Raw genomic sequence first — 19,878 nt, forward strand, 5'->3', positions numbered from 1 at the left:
CTTTGGCGAAAGATAATTTCCTAATTAATAAATAAAAAAGGAAATAGAGCAGTTTCAAAATCTATATAACAATTCAGATAATACATAATATTAATAATAACAATAATAATATTAATACTTATAATAATAATAATTATTATTGTTATTATAATAATACTACAGTAATTGAGTTGAAGTCTCTCTTATGTGTGATTACTTGACGATATGGTAGTTTGTAGTCTCCTCTACTTTAAGAGATGTAAACAGCTTCTTGTTTACATTATTAATACTGTTTGGTTACATTATCGTGTTTATATACAATAATAATTACACAGATATACAAAAGCATTCAGGATGTGAATAATAAAGCTTCTAAACGTTAAATAAAACACAGATGTTTTACATATAGGCTGCAACTTGTTGTTGTCAAGTTGAATGATCAGGCAGAAACTAATCGAGTCCCATCGATGCTGTGCATTGATCTCACGGTGTGACGTCACGGAGTCACAAGGGGGGGGGGGGGTCATACCGGAGGCGGTAAACATTAACCAGCGTTTCCCCGTCAGAAGAAGTCTGCACTCGTGTGAGCGACATGGCGCACGCGGCTTCCTCCTCTGCGGGGACCGGCGGACGGAGGCTGCTCACGAGCCTGAGCCGAGCCACCAGGTAACCGAGAGCTGCACCGGGGGACCACTGAGGGACCACTGGGGGACCACCGGGGGACCCGTGGCGGTGCGTTCAGGGGCCTATGTGTGGCGTGGGACACGACGAGCCTCGCGCGTCGTCACGGTACATTTAAAGTTAGGAGAAACATTTATTAATTTCCGTTCTGATCGATATCTAAATATAATTAAATATATCTGAATATAACTAAATATAACTAAATGTATCTACATATATCTAAATATATCTAAATATAACTAAATATATCTAAATATAGCTCTCCGACAGCTCCTCGTGCTTCATATTCATATCTCTGTAACCATGATATGGTTGATTAATGCGCGCGCGTCATGTCATGCTCGTTCACAGCTTTTCTGTTATCTGAGCTAGACCTTTGACCTTTGCCATTTGCCCCGTGAGGCTGACTAGTGTAACAGGCCTTATCAGGCTGCATGGCTGTCGAACACATCATAATACTGACGGTGTGAGGCCTGCTGTTGTTCTGAGAGGGAAACACATTTATAATTAGAGTTTCAATTAAAGTCTCTTAAAGCCCTGAAGGAGATTCACAGGGAAATATGGATGACCTTGGAAAGTTTGGGGGATTTAAAAATAATAAATAAAGCCGTAAAATTGTTTGTTAATGAACAGACGGCCTTGAAAGTGACACACACACACACACATATAGTTATGTATATATTTATATTTATAAATATATATATATGTATATTTATATATACATATATAGAAATATGTATATTTATATATGTATAAATTCCGGTGTGTTGGCCCATGTTGGCTTTCATGTTATACTGTCATCGTCCTTTCCTGTTAACTTTGACCAGTTCCTTTTTAAAGTCTTATTTCTATTGTTCTACGACGTTGACACTGATCTGAGCTTCTTAACCCTTGTGTTGCCTTAGGGTCATTTTGACCCGAATCAATATTACACCCTCCCCCCGCCTTAGGATTAATTTGACCCCATTCAATGTTTAATGTCGGTGTTCTTTCGGTAGTCAACAAACAAACATAAAGTGCCTCACACTTAAACTTGGAAAACAATATTAATTCTAATTTTCTGGAGGTTTTTATTGCTGGCGTCAAATTGAACCCAAAGGGTAAAATATGTTAGTAAATATAAAGGTAACAGGAGGGTGAAACATTGAATCGGGTCAAAATGACCCATAGGCGGGGGGGGGGGGGGGAGGGTGTAATATTGATTCGGGTCAAAATGACCCTAAGGCAACACAAGGGTTAAAAAACAATAGTTGTTAAATTGAATAATATTCCCGTTCATTTCCATCCAGAGAGGCTGAGAAGAGGTTTAATGCATTCAGCTGCTCTAACAGCACGTTGTATTAATATCAGAAGGATATTTAACTCTCTGTTCACTTGTTTCTTTCTTTAACATCGACTGGTTCGAATGCCGGTGCTTTAAAAGCCTTTTGTGACTCTTGTTTGGACGTAGGAGGTTTTCAGAGGGAGGCTGGTTCCATTCCCCGGTGGTGAGCCAAGCTGCTGCCAGGAAGGATGCCCACTCCAACCTGCTGTCCAAGAGGGAGACCAGCAACCTGTACAAGATCCAGTGTGAGGATCTAACCCTAACCCTCTCCTCCTCTCGGCTCTCACGTCCTCAGGGACAACGTGATGCCGCTAACATCAGATAGAACCAAGAGGATCCTTGTGTCCCGACGGGTCCACTTGTTCCTGGAGGAAGGAGAGAAAAGGGGGCGGGGCTGAATACATAATGTTAATTTATTTCTAACCTCAGAGGAAAAAAAACTGAAAGTACCAAGAGAACCAAGAGAAATATGAGTAACCAGTTCTGGATGCAACAACTCTTCACATCACAACTCTCGAGGTGGTTTTAAATGACGACGTCACACTTTTTCTTCCTGGTTTCTTCTACTTTTTCTTTCTTTTTTCCTTTTCCTGCGGTGAGAACCGTGTCGGCTTCTCGCGGTGAAGTCTGTCGTTCTTCACGAGGCTTTGATCTTTCTTCTCTTTCTTCTCTTACACCACGTCGGGGTTTCAATTTGAACCTTCTCATCCGCCGACGTGAACGATGCAGAGAGAATCAGTTGTGTGGATAAGAAGTCTTCGTGGAATCGGAGTGTGAAATTACTTTTGTTCACAAACGTGATGGTTGCTTGTGTTTAACATAAAAAAGGGGGAAAGAAAAGAAGAAGAAAAGAAAAAAACTCCTAGATCTGAAAAGTCTCTCTTTTCTTTTCTGTATTGTCAGTTCACAACGTGAAGCCGGAGTGCCTCCAGGACTACAACCGCCTGGAGTGAGTGTTCTTCATTAAACCAGTGGTCACATGACCCATCAACATACATGTGAGAGAGGAGTAGATTGATGCTTTGAGTCAGCAGCAGCTCAGTAGTTCCCCTCATGGTCGAGATGGAGTTTGTTTTATAGGATTCTTCAGAGTAAGTTAACTGAAGTTGTAGAGTTGTGGCCCTCATGCTCTCCGAGGGGCCTCTAGTATTGCAATGATGTGTGGGTAGATTTATGACGCTGTGTGAAGAATTATTTTTTTCTTTTTGTCAGGGCTGAGGTGCAAACCCGGCTCCACCAGGACCAGGACTACCCGTGTGAGGTGGTGGGCAGCTGGAACACCTGGTTCGGAGAGCAGGACCAGGCCGGTGAGACTAATTAAACCTATCAGGAAGGGGGCTCCAGCGCCTCCGGGTCCTCCGGGTCCTCCGGGTCCTCCTGTCTCCAGGACATTTCATTCAAGTGTAAATAGCTTGGCAGAGCATCACAGAAGAAATGCACAGACACTCAGAGATGACTCTCCGTCTACACGCCATGGTTTAAACTTTACAGCGTCAGGACATTAACAACATGGAGGGCTCAGCATGGGTGGAGGAGTGTGTCTGCTGCAGCTAAATGAAATGGGTGTGATGTGATGTGACGTAATGTGATGTGATGTTATGTGTGGGCGGCCAGCAGTCTTTTTGCACGGCGCGACACTGACCTCTGCTGGTTGGTTCCCCACAGTGCACCTGTGGCGATACAGAGGAGGCTACCCCGCGCTGACCGAGTGCCTGAAGAAGTTGAACATCAACAAGGTTGAGTGAACTGTTAAAAAAATATACACTACCGTTCAAAAGTTTGGGATCACCCAGACAATTTCGTGTTTTCCATGAAAACTCATACTTTTATTTATCAAATGAGTTGCAAAATGTATAGAAAATATAGTCAAGACATTGACAAGGTTAGAAATAATGATTTGAATTTGAAGTATTAATTTTTTTCTTCAAACTTTGCTTTCGTCAAAGAATGCTCCTTTTGCAGCAATTACAGCATTGCAGACCTTTGGCATTCTAGCTGTTAATTTGTTGAGGTAATCTGTTGAAATGTCACCCCACGCTTCCTGAAGCACCTGCCACAAGTTGGATTGGCTTGATGGGCACTTCTTGCGGACCATACGGTCAAGCTGCTCCCACAACAGCTCAATGGGGTTGAGATCTGGTGACTGTGCTGGCCACTCCATTACAGACAGCATACCAGCTGCCTGCTTCTTCCCTCAATAGTTCTTGCACAATGTGGAGGTGTGCTTTGGGTCATTGTCCTGTTGGAGGAGGAAATTGGCTCCAATCAAGCGCTGCCCACAGGGTATGGCATGGCGTTGCATAATGGAGTGATAGCCTTCCTTATTTAAAATCCCTTTTACCTGGTACAAATCTCCCACTTTACCAGCACCAAAGCAGCCACAGACCATCACATTACCTCCACCATGCTTGACAGATGGTGTCAGGCACTCTTCCAGCATCTTTTCACCTGTTCTGCATCTCACAAATGTTCTTCTGTGTGATCCAAACACCTCAAACTTGGATTCATCTGTCCATAACACCTTTTCCAATCTTCCTCTGTCCAATGCCTGTGTTCTTTTGCCCATACCAATCTTTTCTTTTTATTGGCCAGTCTCAGATATGGCTTTTTCTTTGCCACTCTGCCTAGAAGGCCAGCATCCCGGAGTCGCCTCTTCACTGTCGACGTTGACACTGGTGTTTTGCGGGTACCATTTAAAGAAGCTGCCAGTTGAGGACCTGTGAGGCGTCTATTTCTCAAACTAGAGACTCGAATGTACTTGTCTTCTTGCTGAGTTGTGCACCGGGGCCTCCCACTTCTCTTTCTGCTCTGGTTAGAGCCCGTTTGTGCTGTTCTCTGAAGGGAGTAGTACACACCGCTGTAGGAAATTTTCAGTTTCTTTGCAATTTCTCGCATGGAATAGCCTTCATTTCTAAGAACAAGAATAGACTGGCGCGTTTCACATGAAAGTTCTTTTTTTCTGGCCATTTTGAGAGTCTTATCGAACCCACAAATGTGATGCTCCAGATAATCAACTAGCTCAAAGGAAGGCCAGTTTTATAGCTTCTCTCATCAGCAAAACAGTTTTCAGCTGTGCTAACATAATTGCACAAGGGTTTTCAAGGGTTTTCTAATCATCCATTAGTCTTCTAAGGCGATTAGCAAACACAATGTACCATTAGAACACTGGAGTGATCGTTGATGGAAATGGGCCTCTATACACCTATGGAGATATTTCATTAGAAACCAGACGTTTCCACCTAGAATAGTCATTTACCACATTAACAATGTATAGAGTGTATTTCTGATTGATTTAATGTTATCTTCATTGAAAAAAACAATGCTTTTCTTTGAAAAATAAGGACATTTCTAAGTGATCCCAAACTTTTGAACGGTACCGACAGTGAAGAGGCGACTCCGGGATGCTGGCCTTCTAGGCAGAGTGGCAAAGAAAAAGCCATATCTGAGACTGGCCAATAAAAAGAAAAGATTGGTATGGGCAAAAGAACACAGGCATTGGACAGAGGAAGATTGGAAAAAGGTGTTATGGACAGATGAATCCAAGTTTGAGGTGTTTGGATCACACAGAAGAACATTTGTGAGACGCAGAACAGGTGAAAAGATGCTGGAAGAGTGCCTGACACCATCTGTCAAGCATGGTGGAGGTAATGTGATGGTCTGGGGCTGCTTTGGTGCTGGTAAAGTGGGAGATTTGTACCAGGTAAAAGGGATTTTAAATAAGGAAGGCTATCACTCCATTTTGCAACGCCATGCCATACCCTGTGGGCAGCGCTTGATTGGAGCCAATTTCCTCCTCCAACAGGACAATGACCCAGAGCACACCTCCACATTGTGCAAGAACTATTTAGGGAAGAAGCAGGCAGCTGGTATGCTGTCTGTAATGGAGTGGCCAGCACAGTCACCAGATCTCAACCCCATTGAGCTGTTGTGGGAGCAGCTTGACCGTATGGTCCGCAAGAAGTGCCCATCAAGCCAATCCAACTTGTGGCAGGTGCTTCAGGAAGCGTGGGGTGACATTTCAACAGATTACCTCAACAAATTAACAACTAGAATGCCAAAGGTCTGCAATGCTGTAATTGCTGCAAAAGGAGCATTCTTTGACGAAAGCAAAGTTTGAAGAAAAAAATTAATACTTCAAATACAAATCATTATTTCTAACCTTGTCAATGTCTTGACTATATTTTCTATACATTTTGCAACTCATTTGATAAATAAAAGTGAGTTTTCATGGAAAACACGAAATTGTCTGGGTGATCCCAAACTTTTGAACGGTAGTGTATATCTATATTTATATATAGATAGATATATCTATATATTTATATCTATATCTCTCTTCAGGAGTACGGAGAGTTTCGGAAACAGAGGGCTAAAATGTTGGTTTCCAGGCGTAATCAGCTCCTCCTGGAGTTCAGCTTCTGGAAGGAGCCCGAGCCCAGACCAGGACCCAACATATATGAGATGAGGACCTATCACCTCCAGGTACCTCTCACAGTCCTTACAGTCCCCGCATCACGACTGCACCACATGGTTTAATACTGAAGCTCTTTGAGTTCTGAGAGACTTTACAGAGTGAGCTGTGTAAAGTGTATTTAACTAACTATTACATCCAGATGTTACACCTCTTCATAATATGACGACAGAATGATTCAGTTACAGCCAAAGTTATTCGACTCTTTCCTGAGACCATGAAGTAACATCAATACTCATCATGTTGTTAGGTAGAGAATGTTCTATATACTATAAATGATATATGAACAGACCCCTCTCTAAAAACCTCAATTTGATTTACTTTATTGTTTGTAAGTTTTCTGAAACTGTAAGTTCTACAGTGCATATTGTCTTTATAGTCTAAAACAAAAAGACATTGATGGAAGTAAAGTCACACAACACTCACAGTGTCCGAGTGCATTAAACACATTAAACCTACAGGGTGTATGCCTCTGTTGTCTCTTACTGCGTCACACAAAGTGTTAGCTATATGGTTATTTTCAATCCGCTGCTCCTTCCACTTATTCTCTATAGATTCTGTGTCTGCAGACTTTTGGGCTGTGAGGAGTCACACAGTTCTCCTCGTATCTCTTCATCTTCATCAGCTCCTGAATGGAGCATTTAGACCTCATTGTTAGCATTTATTTTTAAAGCAAGACGTGGCAGATGAATACATCCTGCTCGTCTACTGTGTGAATATAAACATGAACCAAAGGGTCGTTGGTCATTTATTTAGCATCCAGCCTGAAGCCGTGTTGATGTTGTACTTTCTGTTTCAGCCGGGGACGATGATCGAGTGGGGGAACCACTGGTGAGGCTCAGCGAGCGGCAGGCTGCATGTTTCAGGTAATCCTGACTCTCTTCCCAAAAATGTAATTTAAAATGTTCCTCCGCAGGGCGAGAGCCATCAAACACAGACAGGAGAACAACGAAGCAGTGGGCGGGTTCTTCTCCCAGATCGGGGACCTCTACGTGGTCCATCATCTGTGGGGTGAGTGGCTCACGTTGGTCCATCGAGATGTTGAGGCCGCGTGTTCGGGGGTTGAGACGAGCCTTAAACCCGGCACACAGGAACATGAAGGGGTCATCAGAGTGATGCCACAGGAGAACCATTTCTGGTTCCTCAAAGAACCTTTCAAAACGTGGTTCTTTAGACAACCACTTCCTTAAGGAGTTCTTCAAAGAACCCATAAAGGTGTCTCAAAGAACCTTCAACACATGGTTCTTTAAGGCATCATTTCCCAAATGGTTCTTCAGTAGGTGAAGGCCTTTTAAAGAACCATTAAAGAACCTTTATTGTTCTGTGTGGGAGCTAAACACAGAGTTTAATCGGGTGGTAAATGATGTCTTGTGGGTTCATTTCTTTGGGGTTGATCATGAGATGAAGGTGATGAAGAAATCAATAAAGTAGAAACCCTGCCTCTATCGCCCCCTACAGGTTCCCATTGTGTGGTTTGGATTGTCTGATTGATATTTACCTTCGCATTGAAAATGCCGGAAGGTTATGTTTTGATCGCCGTGTATTTATTTATTTATTTATTTGTATGCGTGTTATTCGCAAATCTCAAAAAGTATTGAACCGAATTGCATGAAATTTGGTGGGATGATTGTTTATTATCCGGGGACCAGTTGATTAGATTTTGGGATCGATCGGGTCAAAGGTCAAAGGTCATGAACAGGTCAAAATCTTTCGCAGAACTCAAAAAGTATTTAACCGAATCGCATGAAATTTGGTGGGATGATTGTTTATTATCCGGGGACCAGTTGATTAGATTTTGGGATCGATCGGGTCAAAGGTCATGAACAGGTCAAAATCTTTCGCAGAACTCAAAAAGTATTGAACCGAATCGCATGAAATTTGGTGGGATGATTGTTTATTATCCGGGGACCAGTTGATTAGATTTTGGGATCGATCGGGTCAAAGGTCAAAGGTCATGAACAGGTCAAAATCTTTCGCAGAACTCAAAAAGTATTGAACCGAATCGCATGAAATTTGGTGGGATGATTGTTTATTATCCGGGGACCAGTTGATTAGATTTTGGGATCGATCGGGTCAAAGGTCAAGGTCAAAGTTCATGAACAGGTCAAAATGTTCTTGAATCGCATGAAATTTGGTGGGATGATTGGTTATTATCCGGGGACCATTTGATTAGATTTTGGGATCAATCGGGTCAAAGGTCAAGGTCAAGGTCATGGAAAGGTCAAACTCTTTTTTTACCATAGCACGATACATTTTTGTCCAATTGGCATGCAACTAATGCCAAAATGTTCATAATTCAATGCCCAATCTTGTGATATGCGAAGGTATGCGCTCTACCGAGTGCCCATTCTAGTTTACTATGTTGGTGTTTTCTCTGACGTCTATATCATGTCTGCCCATGAGGCACATTAGTAGTTCTTTAAAGATAAATAAATTGTACTCGAGTCACGGTGTTAAATAAAAAGAAAATCGCGGATAAAGTCGTTTTTTACACTCGGCCAAGTGTTTATTTATTTGTGTTTGATGATCTTTGACCCCAATGGAGCCAACACTCCACCAAAGTGAGATGCTGACATCAGGCAACATGAAATACCCCTAACGACAGAAGGCGTTAGATGCTTTAAAGGGACTTGTATAACTTTAATAAATGAGTTTTGTTTCTAGCTATTTCTCATCAACAGATTGCCTGAAATCAATTCCTTCAGAATATTAAAGCTACATGTTTAGTATGTGATGACATCATATGGACTGCATTCACAGCTTATGAGAGCCTCCAGTCCCGGGAGGAGACCAGGAACTCTGCCTGGATGAAGGAGGGGTGGTACTCCAATGTCTATCACACAGGTAGGAGACCTGCAGATGGCCTGGGGCATTGAGCCAGAGGGGAGGTCCGCTCCGGGAGAGAGTCATTACAAGCCACTTTGTGAGTGGATGAGTATGTTATGGTGGCTGGGGCATGGTTAGGCTGAGCTGTGGAGGGGTGAGGGGCTCAGGGAATAAGTGCCGGGAAGAGGCCTGGTTGGCCTCAGCTGTAGGGAACCAGGGTGATGGTGTCTATATACAGGACTGTCTCAGAAAATTAGAATATTGTGATAAAGTTCTTTATTTTCTGTAATGCAATAATAAAAAAATGTCATGCATTCTGGATTCATTACAAATCAACTGAAATATTGCAAGCCTTTTATTCTTTTAATATTGCTGATTATGGCTTACAGCTTAAGAAAACTCTAAAATCCTATCTCATAAAATTTGAATATTTCCTCAGACCAAGTAAAAAAAAAGATTTATAACAGCAAAACAAAATCAAACATTTGAAAATGTGTTTCCAGGTGTTTCGAGTTAATTAGACGATTCAAGTGATTTGTTTAATACCCTACTAGTATACTTTTTCATGATATTCTAATATTTAGAGATAGGATATTTGAGTTTTCTTAAGCTGTAAGCCATAATCAGCAATATTAAAAGAATAAAAGGCTTGCAATATTTCAGTTGATTTGTAATGAATCCAGAATGCATGACATTTTTGTTTTTTTAATTGCATTACAGAAAATAAAGAACTTTATCACAATATTCTAATTTTCTGAGACAGTCCTGTATATGCCATGGAGACGGAGGGACGGCAGAGCAGAGACACACATAAAGTGTCTCACCATCACAACAAGTGTGCTGGTTCCTTGGTGCTGGGGGGGGACCTGGGGGTGAGGACAGGAGTTACACTGGCCAATCACCCGGATTCCCTACAGCTGAGGCCAATCAGGCTTCTTCCCGGCACCTGTTACCTGAGCCCCTCCCCCACTCCCCTCTGCAGCTGAGCCTCACCGCACCCCAGCCACCATAGATGGTTTGGAGGCTGAGGCAAAAAAGCTTCAGACGCTTCAGACACATTCATAGAGAGAGAGGCTTCATAGAGAGAGAGTATCATCTGGGTAACTGACGGTTATTTCCATTTTTCCTGTTTCAAGTTAAACTTGTTTCGTTTCTCTCTGTCTGTCCTCAGTGCCGCTGATCAGGAGCATGGAGTCTCGAATCCTGATCCCCACCACAAGCTCACCTTTACAATGAGGAGAAGGAGGATAAGAAGAGGAAGAAGAAACTGAGAGCATCACTCTGAAAAAAACTCATTCACCAACTTGCATGTTGTTTTATGAAAGAATATCTAGATGTAATCTGCTGGTGATCTTTTCAAGTATGTAATATATATACATATATATTTGCAGCTAGCTTGTCATGAGAGGCAGCGATGGAGTCTTTGTGTTATATACATTTTGCCTTCATATCTAGAAGTTTGGGTGAAATATTGATAAAGCAAAGTATGTCAAAGTGTCTCAATGAAAGACCAAATGATGGCTCCACCTGACTTCAATGCATTTCACACTGAATGACATCATCGTGTTTCAGTCTGAAGGCAGAGGGTGTTCCTCACGAGGAAGGAGAGCCTTTTCCAGCTTTATGAGCATCTTCATAACTCTGAACCCCAGAATGAGATCTCACTGAGCTCATCACTGACAGACCTCACGCGATGAACACAGCTGGTCCGTTTACTGATTTAAAACAGGAAGTTGTGTGACGAGCTTCGCAGGAGCTCATGTGTGACCTCTGGTATGAGGCTGGAAATATATACTTGTCCTTTAACTCCCACGTAAAGCAAATCTCAAGGACTGCATTCTTTCATCTACGTAATATTTCAAAATCAGGCATCTCTTCTCAAAAGATGCAGAAAAATTGGTTCACGTTGCTTGCTATGGACTGGATTACTGCAACTCCTTATTAGCAGGCTGCTCTAATAAATCTCTTAGGTCAGTTGATCCAGAATGCTGCAGCAAAGAGATCACATCACTCCTGCACTAGCTGCTCTGCACTGGCTCCCAGTAAAATCAAGAATCACTTTTAAAATTCTTCTCTTAACCTACAAAGCCTTGATTGGTGATGCTCCATCATATCTTAAGGAGCTTGTCGTACCATATTGCCCCCCTAGAGAGCGCTCTCTAAAAATGCGGGACTACTTGTAGTTCCTAGAGTCTTAAAAAGTAGAATGGGAGCCAGAGCCTTTAGTTATCAAGCCCCTCTTTTATGGAACCAGCTTCCAATTTCAGTCCTGGAGCAGACACAGTCACCCTCTTAAGAGAGGACTTAAGACCTTCCTCTTTGACAGAGCTTATAGTTAGGGCTGAATCAGGTTTGCCCTGGTCCAGCCCTTGATATGCTGCTATAGGCTTATAGCTGCCGGGGGATTTAGGATGCACCACTACCCCCTCCTCTCTTTTATCTCCTTAAGGATGAATTTTCATCTCTCAATCACACGTTACTAACTCTGCTTTCTCCCGGAAGTCCTTTTGACTTTCGTCTCATGGGGTCGTCATCGGATGAGAGCAGATAGATCCTCTCTCTGATGGATCGTCTGGGTCGTGGTGAATTCCTGCTCATGACTACGCCACTGTCCTGTTGAGACTCCGCCCTCCTCCCCACCGCCATCTGCCTGATGGATCGTGGAGGTCTCCATCGTGGAATATGCCTACTATGAACTATTCATACACTCTGTCATATTCATTGAATGTATTTTAACTCTAAATCTGTCCTTCTGTACACATTACATCTATTGCATCTGTCCATCCTAGGAGAGGGATCCTCCTCTGTTGCTCTCCTCCAGGTTTCTTCCTTTTTCCCCTGAAGGGTTATTTGGGATGTGAGGTTTTGGGGCAGGGATGTCTATGTGTACAGATTGTAAAGCACTCCGAGACAAATTTGTAATTTGTGAAATTGGGCTATACAAATAAACTGAATTGAATTGAATTGAATTGAATATAGGAAATAAAAATGTTACCAACACGTGTTGGTTTGTTGTAATTCCCCCGGGACCAAATTAAGAGAAATAAAGTTTTAAAAGAGAAACACTGGAAGTCGTGATTACTACTGCTATATTTATATATATATATATATTATTCCAGACACACAAGTCCATAAAGCAACAAATACAACAACAATATATGAAATACAGGACACAGGTCACTGCAGGTAAAGTCACTCATGGTTAAAAACACACAAACACTAATTTTCAGGAACAATAAAAACACTTTGTACCGCTCTGTGGATGAAACGCACAAAGAGAAGGAAAGATACACTAAAAGCATGTTTTATCCTTGAGATAGTAACTAAAGTGGGAGATTTGCTTATTATTATTATTATACTGATCGTTTCGTGTGAAGCCAGCAGCTGGTTAGCTTAGCTTAGCATACAGACAGGAAACAGGTGTGTGTGTGTGTGTGTGTGTGGGCTGGCTCTGACCAAATCAATCAATCAATCAATTAATCAAACTTTTATTTCAGACTGAAGGTCCAGATAGTACAAAACATAGATATATAGATACATAGAATAAAATACAAACAAAGCACCAGTAGAATACATAGAACTATAATGCTTTTTAAGGATACATCTTTATAAAGAGATATCTTTATAAATATACATCTTTATAAATATTCATCTGTACCAATGTCTCCACTAAGAGGACCAACTCAAACCAATATGGAATATGTTATTTATCTTATTTCAAGTGTCTCCTAACTCAATAGAGACCTGTCGCTTTAAGAGAGGGGGCGTGTCTCTCCAGGGGCGTGTCCCTTGATTTGAATATACAGCCGTCCCAGCCGGCTGGTGTCAGGTTGCTCGGCGGTCTGTTCTCTGGTAGCGCAGCGGGTTGTCGGTTCTATTCCTCAGCAGCTCTCTCAGGCCCACCGGGGTGCGCGCGCGTGTCGGACATTCCCGTTCTACCCACAGCGAAGGGAACGAGCCGCGTGCCCGCTCCGCTCCTCCCGACACAACAACAACATGGACCTGCACATCCTGGACCACCGGCTGCGGGTCATCAGCATCTCCAAGAGCGGCCTGGTGCACTACACTCACCCGCTGGTCAAGCTGATCTTCCTGCGGGACCGGACACGGTAAGGAGGCTCCGTGTGAATCCCCCCCGCCCCCCCTCCCGGTAATCCAAGCATGAGCGCCTGTCCGGGGGCCGTTAGCCGGTGGGTTGCCCGTGCATTTCCTGCTCTGCTCCTGCTCTGCATGCTGGGAAATGCAGTAATGACCGATTTTGGAAACTACTCAGCCAGAACTTTATGATAATGATGTAATGTTTTCCTGTTGAGTCTGATGACGTCAGTGAAACACTGGCGCTCCACCTGCGCAGTAGAGTCTGCGCAGTGCACGTGTCCCACATGTCAACGTGCTTTTGTTTTTGTCGTCATGAACCTGAAAAAACATCAATCCTCCTCTCTTCTGTTGGCCTTGTTCTCCACACCAGCTTGACCTTTGATCTCCTTTACCAGCGACTCTGCTCCCAAAGGGCCCTCATGTGACTAGTGCCAGTGCTCAGCTCCTCCCTGGGTATCTTGTTGTTGTTGTGTCACTGTTTATTGCTCTGGCTGCAGAAGATGTCATGGAGGTCGTGTTTAAGTATCCCTCCGTCTGATTGGCTCTGACGTCTGGATACACAACGTCCCTATCGGCATCACACGGCCTTTAAATGACTGAGTGTCTGAGGTTCAGGCGGATGAGCGGCCTGTGTACTGTTGGTGTGCCTGTTGGCTGGTGTCCCCCCCCCCCCCCCCCCACAGGGAAAGATCTGGAGATTTTTAATTCACGGCAACTCTAAACAATGGAGCCCAAACGAGGTCGGGCCTCTGTTGTTTAGCCCTCTCTCCGGCCCCTTCATGAGGGAGCCCCCCGAGAGGGTTTGAATCCGCCCTGAGCAGAATGTAAAGGAGCCACGCACACACACACACACACACACACCTGTGGTTCAGAGGATGGGAGAGCTTGTATCTAAAGTTCTGTTATCTGCTGCAATGTTTCAATCTGTGAAGGTCGTCTCCGTTAGAGACTACCGCGCCATCGGAACTATGGCAGTGCGAGGGAAGACCTGGACCGTATGGTTTAGGGTCTGGACCACGATCTGGCTCCATGTGCCGTAGAGTTGTCTTCACTCGCATCGGTCCACTCCTTATCGTGTGTTCTCAGCTGGACCCCCCCCCCGCTCCCTCAGGCGCCAACAGACCCTCCCAGATCAAAGTGGTGACCGCCGTGTTTCATCTTCCCCACTCGTCCGCTACCTGCTGTGTCCTCCTCCTCCTGTGTTCTCCTACTCCTCTACCTCTTCAATCAGAAGGAGTTTTTTTTGTTGTTGCTGCCTCAGTGTTCCCAGCCCCCGTTAGCCATCCCCGTTAGCCGTGTGCTGCGCTAACATATTTGAGGACTCGTTGGTTTAGTGATTTTTGTTGTTTTTTTCCACTGGTACAAAGAACCAACGAGTCAGTGACGAGAAGCCTGAAGGTAGAAACTGATGTGAGACTAAAGAAACTATTCTAATGATGTAAATTATAAATCTGTATTGTTATTGCCTTGGAACCATTTGTTTGGCATGGAGGACGATACGTGTGGGCTGTGATGTGTTTGAGGATCTAAGGTGATCATGCCTTTTGTGGAGACATGGTTGTAAGAAGCTTTTATTGTGGCGGGACATTTGTGAGCGTTCTGGATCTCCCATGTCCGTCAAACCCAGAAGATGTCTGTCAGACTTCTGAGTGACTCAACGACATCATACTTCTGATGAGCGGGTTCATGTTTACTGAAGGAGACTTAATCTACAAGAAGTTTTCTTTAGCGATAACTCCCTCTCTTTTAGCCTGAGGCTCCGCTGGGATCGGCCTCCCTGGTGGAGCCTGTTGCGCTACCTGCAGGAACCTGTGAAGGAAGGTGAGGGGTCAACAGGAAGTGAGCGGCGGGGGTTATTACACAATGGGCTGGCTGAGCTCCAACACAGCTGTTGGTTACCGTTGCAGTGTCGTCATCGTCCCCCCGCCCTCTCTGTGGGGTGACTGTCCCGTCTACTGGTTGGGATTACTTATCGCTGAGTTGGGCGTGTTGCCGTCTCACTCATCCAGCTTCTGCTGCCTCGGCTTCACCGATGAGCAGAGGAAGGAAAGGGCAGACGTTTCTTTCAGGAAAGTAAAGGAGGTCCTCCATGTAAAAATCTCCCCCTCGCTTCTCCTACAGAAATAAAAGTGTCCATGGAAGGGCCTCCCCAAAAGGTCATGCTCATTCTTAAATTCCAGCACTTGGCTGCTTCATAAGCTCTGGTGTTGTCCTTCAGTGGTCTTCTCAGAGGAACGTCTCCCCCACACAAACCTGGTGGAGGTGAAGTCTTCTTCAGAGGCCGTTGGCCACGTGCAGGGTCCTCCACCCTGCCACAGCCCTCGGGCCTGTGAACTTTATGTCTTCTTCCACAAAGGAGACCTTCAGTCAGCTGAAGGTCGAGCGACTGCCTCTTGAGGGGCCACGCGTACCAAACTGGTGGATGGAGAGGAGAGGAGAGCATTGTGCTTTGTGACCTGGGCCCCTGAAGGTTCTGCCCTGTAGGTTGGGCCCTGTAGGTTCTGTCTTGTCGCTGTTAGATCCCCAACGGCCTGAAATGAGTGTTGGTTGACTCTCTTGACTTTTTTTTAATTTTTATTGGCTGCAAGTGAATAACTCTGTTCTTTCGCTCTCTCTCTCGCTCCGTCTCTCACAGATGCAAGTTCTTCAGTCTGACGGAGACCCCTGAGAACTACACAGTCGTCCTGGATGAGGAAGGATTCAAAGGTACATTCAGTGATGTCATCACCAGGGTTTCTGGAGGTACTTTTTAACACAGAAGAGATAAAGGCACGTCGCCTCAGGGTGCTCCCCTCGATCTCTTTATCTCCTCTCTCCTTGGAACTGAGATTCTATTTTAAGAGGGGAGGTATATCTAAGCCACGAGGGACCGTCTGACACCAGAACCGATTCCTAAGGACGAATATAATACTTCTATCGGTCGTGCTTGAGTTTCACTCGATGATGCCACGTCCGCTGTGTGATGTGACCACACACGCATTGGTTTTAGGTGTGTTACTAAGCAGACCCCCCCCCCCCCCAAAAGCCTTGAGATGTGAGTTATCTTTTATTCTAGTGTATATGAAAGTGACTCTCTGGCTCCCTTAGTGCTCAGGTCCTCCTGTCATGTGACTCCAGCTGTGGTTTGACTCTATTGTCAAAGGGCAAGTTCTCCTGTGATGTGTTTAAACAACATCCTACATTTCCCATGATGCAGTGCACGATGTAAAAGATTGTTGTAATGGTAACTGAAATGTCTAAAGTATAATCCCCCTCCACCAGAGCTCCAGCCCTCTGAGCACTTACAGGTGGAGAACTCCATCTGGCTGCCGCTCAACGTGGTCTCCAACGGCAACGCCTCCAGCAGCTCGCAGGCCGTCGGCGTCACCAAGATCGCCAAGTCGGTCATCGCGCCGCTGGCCCAGCAGAACGTCTCCGTCTTCATGCTGTCCACCTATCAGACAGACTTCATCCTGGCGAGTGCCGTCTACTTCCTGTCAATTTCCGTCCCCTTTTCCCATCCCGTCTACTTTCTGTCTCCTTCCTGTCCCCTTCCTGTCCTCTTCGCGCCCTCAGTCTCTCGTTGTGTTCCTCGTCCCCAGGTGAGGGAGAAGGACCTGTCCGTGGTCACCGCTACGCTGGAGAAGGAGTTCAACATCTTCAGGGAGGAGGGTGGCGAGTCGGTGCCGGTGCGTTGCCAGGACGACGTCAAGGACGTCAAGGACGTCAAGAAGAACGGAAAAGAAGGTGAAGGACACCGCCCGATGAGGAAGTGAAGCTCGTCTAGCCACGCCCACTTTTTCATATTTCAAAGTTACTTTGTTCTGCCTCAGGACAGCTGAGGTAGAATGTCACAGTTACACCAGAAAATAAATGAAAGCGGTTTTAATAAATACAAAATACATTGTGATGAATTTACTAAGTCTGAGTTCAGCTGCAGTCTGATGAGCATGAGGCGACATTTACAGGAACATCTTTTATTTCTCCATATTTTATAAGCGCCGCTCTCTCCTCCAGCCCTCCGGCCCATGGTCCACCCGGTTCTGATCCCACAGAACCAGTTCTGCGTGATGTCTCTGGACCCGGACACGCTGCCGGCCATCGCCACCACGCTCATCGATGTCCTCTTCTACTCCAACGGGTGAGCCGCAGTACCTCTCTCCCGACACTAGGTGGCAGCACTGGATGCAAACCACGTGTTCTGCTCCTGGCTTTTCTTCTCTACCTTCTTTCTTTAATAAACGTGACGGACAGCCACACAGGAAGTGAAGCAAATGTCGATATACAGCTTTATTTGTTATTTATATCATTGCTTGCTTTTTTCTAGTTTTTAATTTGAAAGTGTTTTATTATTAATCCAAGAACATGAATGTACACACCTTGAGGGGTAAAAAAAACGTTACACACTTAACAAGATTTCCTCAATCACTAAATTAATTCTTTTTTAAATGGAAAATTAAATAAATGTTCTTAAACCACTTGACTTTTCTCTGACAGTTTATTTTTTAATTTATTTGTGTGACTTCTATATATAAATCACCTTTTCTTTCTTTTTTTTTCTCAAATGAATGCAACTTGTTCCCACTCTGATGTCTCCTGAATGCCTCATTTCCTTTCCTCAGCAGCCCGAAGGCTGACGGCGAGTCGTCTCCTATCCGGGACCTGGACTGCATAAAGTTCTTCTCCTTCTCCCTCATTGACGGCTACATCTCGCTGGTGATGGACACCGAGGCTCAGAGACGGTAAGAACCGAATCCACCAGACACGTTTTTATTAAAGCACATTAAAACACCAACGACACAACCGGCTTCCGTCACACTGAACGCTCATGAAGTGCTGAGCTCTTTGTGCTCGTAGGTTTCCTGCTGATCTGCTCTTCACAAGCTCCTCCGGGGAGCTGTGGAGGATGGTGCGCATCGGGGGTCAACCCCTGGGCTTTGGTAAGACCACTTCCTGTGTCTCAAACACCCATTTCCTGTCTCCGATGAGTGTATTAACCCTGTGGTGCCTGTGTCTCTCTCAGATGAATGTGGCATCGTTGCTCAGATCTCTCAGCCGCTGGCCGACAGCGACATCTCCGCCTACTACATCAGCACCTTCAGCTTCGACCACGCCCTGGTGAGTCCCCAGCTTCACGCGCCCGTGTGGGCGTGTCTCCACCGTGTTCATGTGAACTTTCATGTTCCACCTTTTCTCCTCCAGGTCCCTGAGGAGGACATCTCCAGAGTGACGGCCATGCTGCAGCACCAGAAGACGGAGCCGGACGCCAGCTGAGTCCTGGATCCAGCCTGAGCTTCAACATCCCTAACCCCCACCCCCACCTAGACTAGCGCCTCCAGCAGTATTAACACTACCAACTCTCCATGAACACCAGAAGCTTCTCTACGGCGAGACGCCTCCTGTCTCTACCGTCACTGAGGCCCAATGCACTGAGTCCCAGGACACACACACACACACACACACACACAGACTCACAAGCACAGTCAGGTGATCCCCTCTTCCTAACAGGTGAAATGTAATTGTTATTAGAACTCATTTCATCTCTAAAGCACAGCTTCGTCTTCCAGCAGCGTTTCTATGGCAACGTGCCGACTCGCCTACCCCTTCCTCTCTTTCTCTCTCTCTCCCCTGAAGACATTGTGAGAATGTTGATCTTAATCACTTTAATGCAGAATAAAACTTTAGAATCTATATTTTTGACAGCTCATTGGTTATTAAGGAATGTTCCGGGGGTCTTGGCCTCGCGCTCCGCCTGTCTCATCCAGTATTAACCCCCCCCCCACCCCCCCTGAACATAGGTTTTACTTTGTTATTTGCACAGCTCACTTCTTTAACGCCCTCAGATGATTTCTTTGGTACAAATTGAAGTTACAAATATTCTTTAATGTGTGTATTTTTTTGGGTGCTTTGTTGAATAAAATATTGAACATTTAAAACTGACTTTTTGACATCAGACAGTTATTTAATCAGTATACAATGCAGCCTCAGTGTGTCGTCACCCAGACTGAGCTCCTTGTTTCCTGAAGTCTGACGTGTTGAACAGGACCGGTGGAGTTGGTGATGGAAGCCAGTGATGTCTTATGAACTTAAACATCCTGGTCCCACCCAAAGCTCTGTTGCAGAAGTCTTGATGTTATCTTTATTAAAGGATGTGACACACAGACGAGAGTTTATCTTCTGTGCTGCTTTCACGCAATATAATAATGATTACAGAGCTCATCTAACAGTGGAGTGCAGTCAGGATGAAATGCAGAGCAGGTAAACACAGTTCTTCATTCACCACATGTGGTTTTTATATTTATATACAGAGGGTAGGGAAAGTATTCAGACCTTTAAATGTTCTCTTTCATTGCAGCCATTTGCTAAACTCTAAACAGTTAATTTTATTTCTCATTAATGTAACTCTGTGCCATCTTGACAAGAAAAACAAATGTAGAAATTTGCAATTTAAAAGAAAAACAGAAATATCACCGTCATAAGTATTCAGAGTGAATTTTTTTGTTGTCCGTCTCACTCGTGATGC

General features: G+C 44.5%; 2 protein-coding genes across 3 annotated transcripts; both read left to right on the forward strand.

Annotated features, from left to right (window-relative positions):
- The first annotated feature begins 571 nt into the window (after nucleotides 1-571).
- nipsnap1 (nipsnap homolog 1 (C. elegans)) lies at nucleotides 572-10,802 on the forward strand. Its single transcript, XM_056420025.1, has 10 exons — nucleotides 572-645; nucleotides 2,111-2,229; nucleotides 2,888-2,933; nucleotides 3,197-3,291; nucleotides 3,650-3,720; nucleotides 6,323-6,463; nucleotides 7,252-7,283; nucleotides 7,369-7,463; nucleotides 9,213-9,296; nucleotides 10,450-10,802. The coding sequence occupies exons 1-10, from the start codon at nucleotides 572-574 to the stop codon at nucleotides 10,512-10,514; spliced, it is 822 nt and encodes a 273-aa protein (XP_056276000.1). The 3' UTR covers nucleotides 10,515-10,802.
- Nucleotides 10,803-13,040: 2,238 nt separating this feature from the next.
- Nucleotides 13,041-19,295, forward strand: castor1 (cytosolic arginine sensor for mTORC1 subunit 1). 2 transcript variants are annotated; one of them, XM_056418764.1, is made up of 9 exons: nucleotides 13,041-13,387; nucleotides 16,012-16,082; nucleotides 16,638-16,831; nucleotides 16,958-17,102; nucleotides 17,355-17,496; nucleotides 17,978-18,097; nucleotides 18,213-18,295; nucleotides 18,379-18,473; nucleotides 18,558-19,295. In XM_056418764.1, the coding sequence occupies exons 1-9, from the start codon at nucleotides 13,275-13,277 to the stop codon at nucleotides 18,627-18,629; spliced, it is 1,035 nt and encodes a 344-aa protein (XP_056274739.1). In that variant the 5' UTR covers nucleotides 13,041-13,274; the 3' UTR covers nucleotides 18,630-19,295. The 2 variants fall into 2 exon arrangements, with proteins under 2 accessions (XP_056274739.1, XP_056274740.1); XM_056418765.1 differs by having other exon boundaries at nucleotides 13,042-13,387; nucleotides 17,373-17,496.
- Nucleotides 19,296-19,878: the final 583 nt, after the last annotated feature.

Source organism: Pseudoliparis swirei, chromosome 7 (genome assembly GCF_029220125.1).
Source record: "Pseudoliparis swirei isolate HS2019 ecotype Mariana Trench chromosome 7, NWPU_hadal_v1, whole genome shotgun sequence".
NCBI classification, from domain to species: Eukaryota; Metazoa; Chordata; class Actinopteri; order Perciformes; family Liparidae; genus Pseudoliparis; species Pseudoliparis swirei.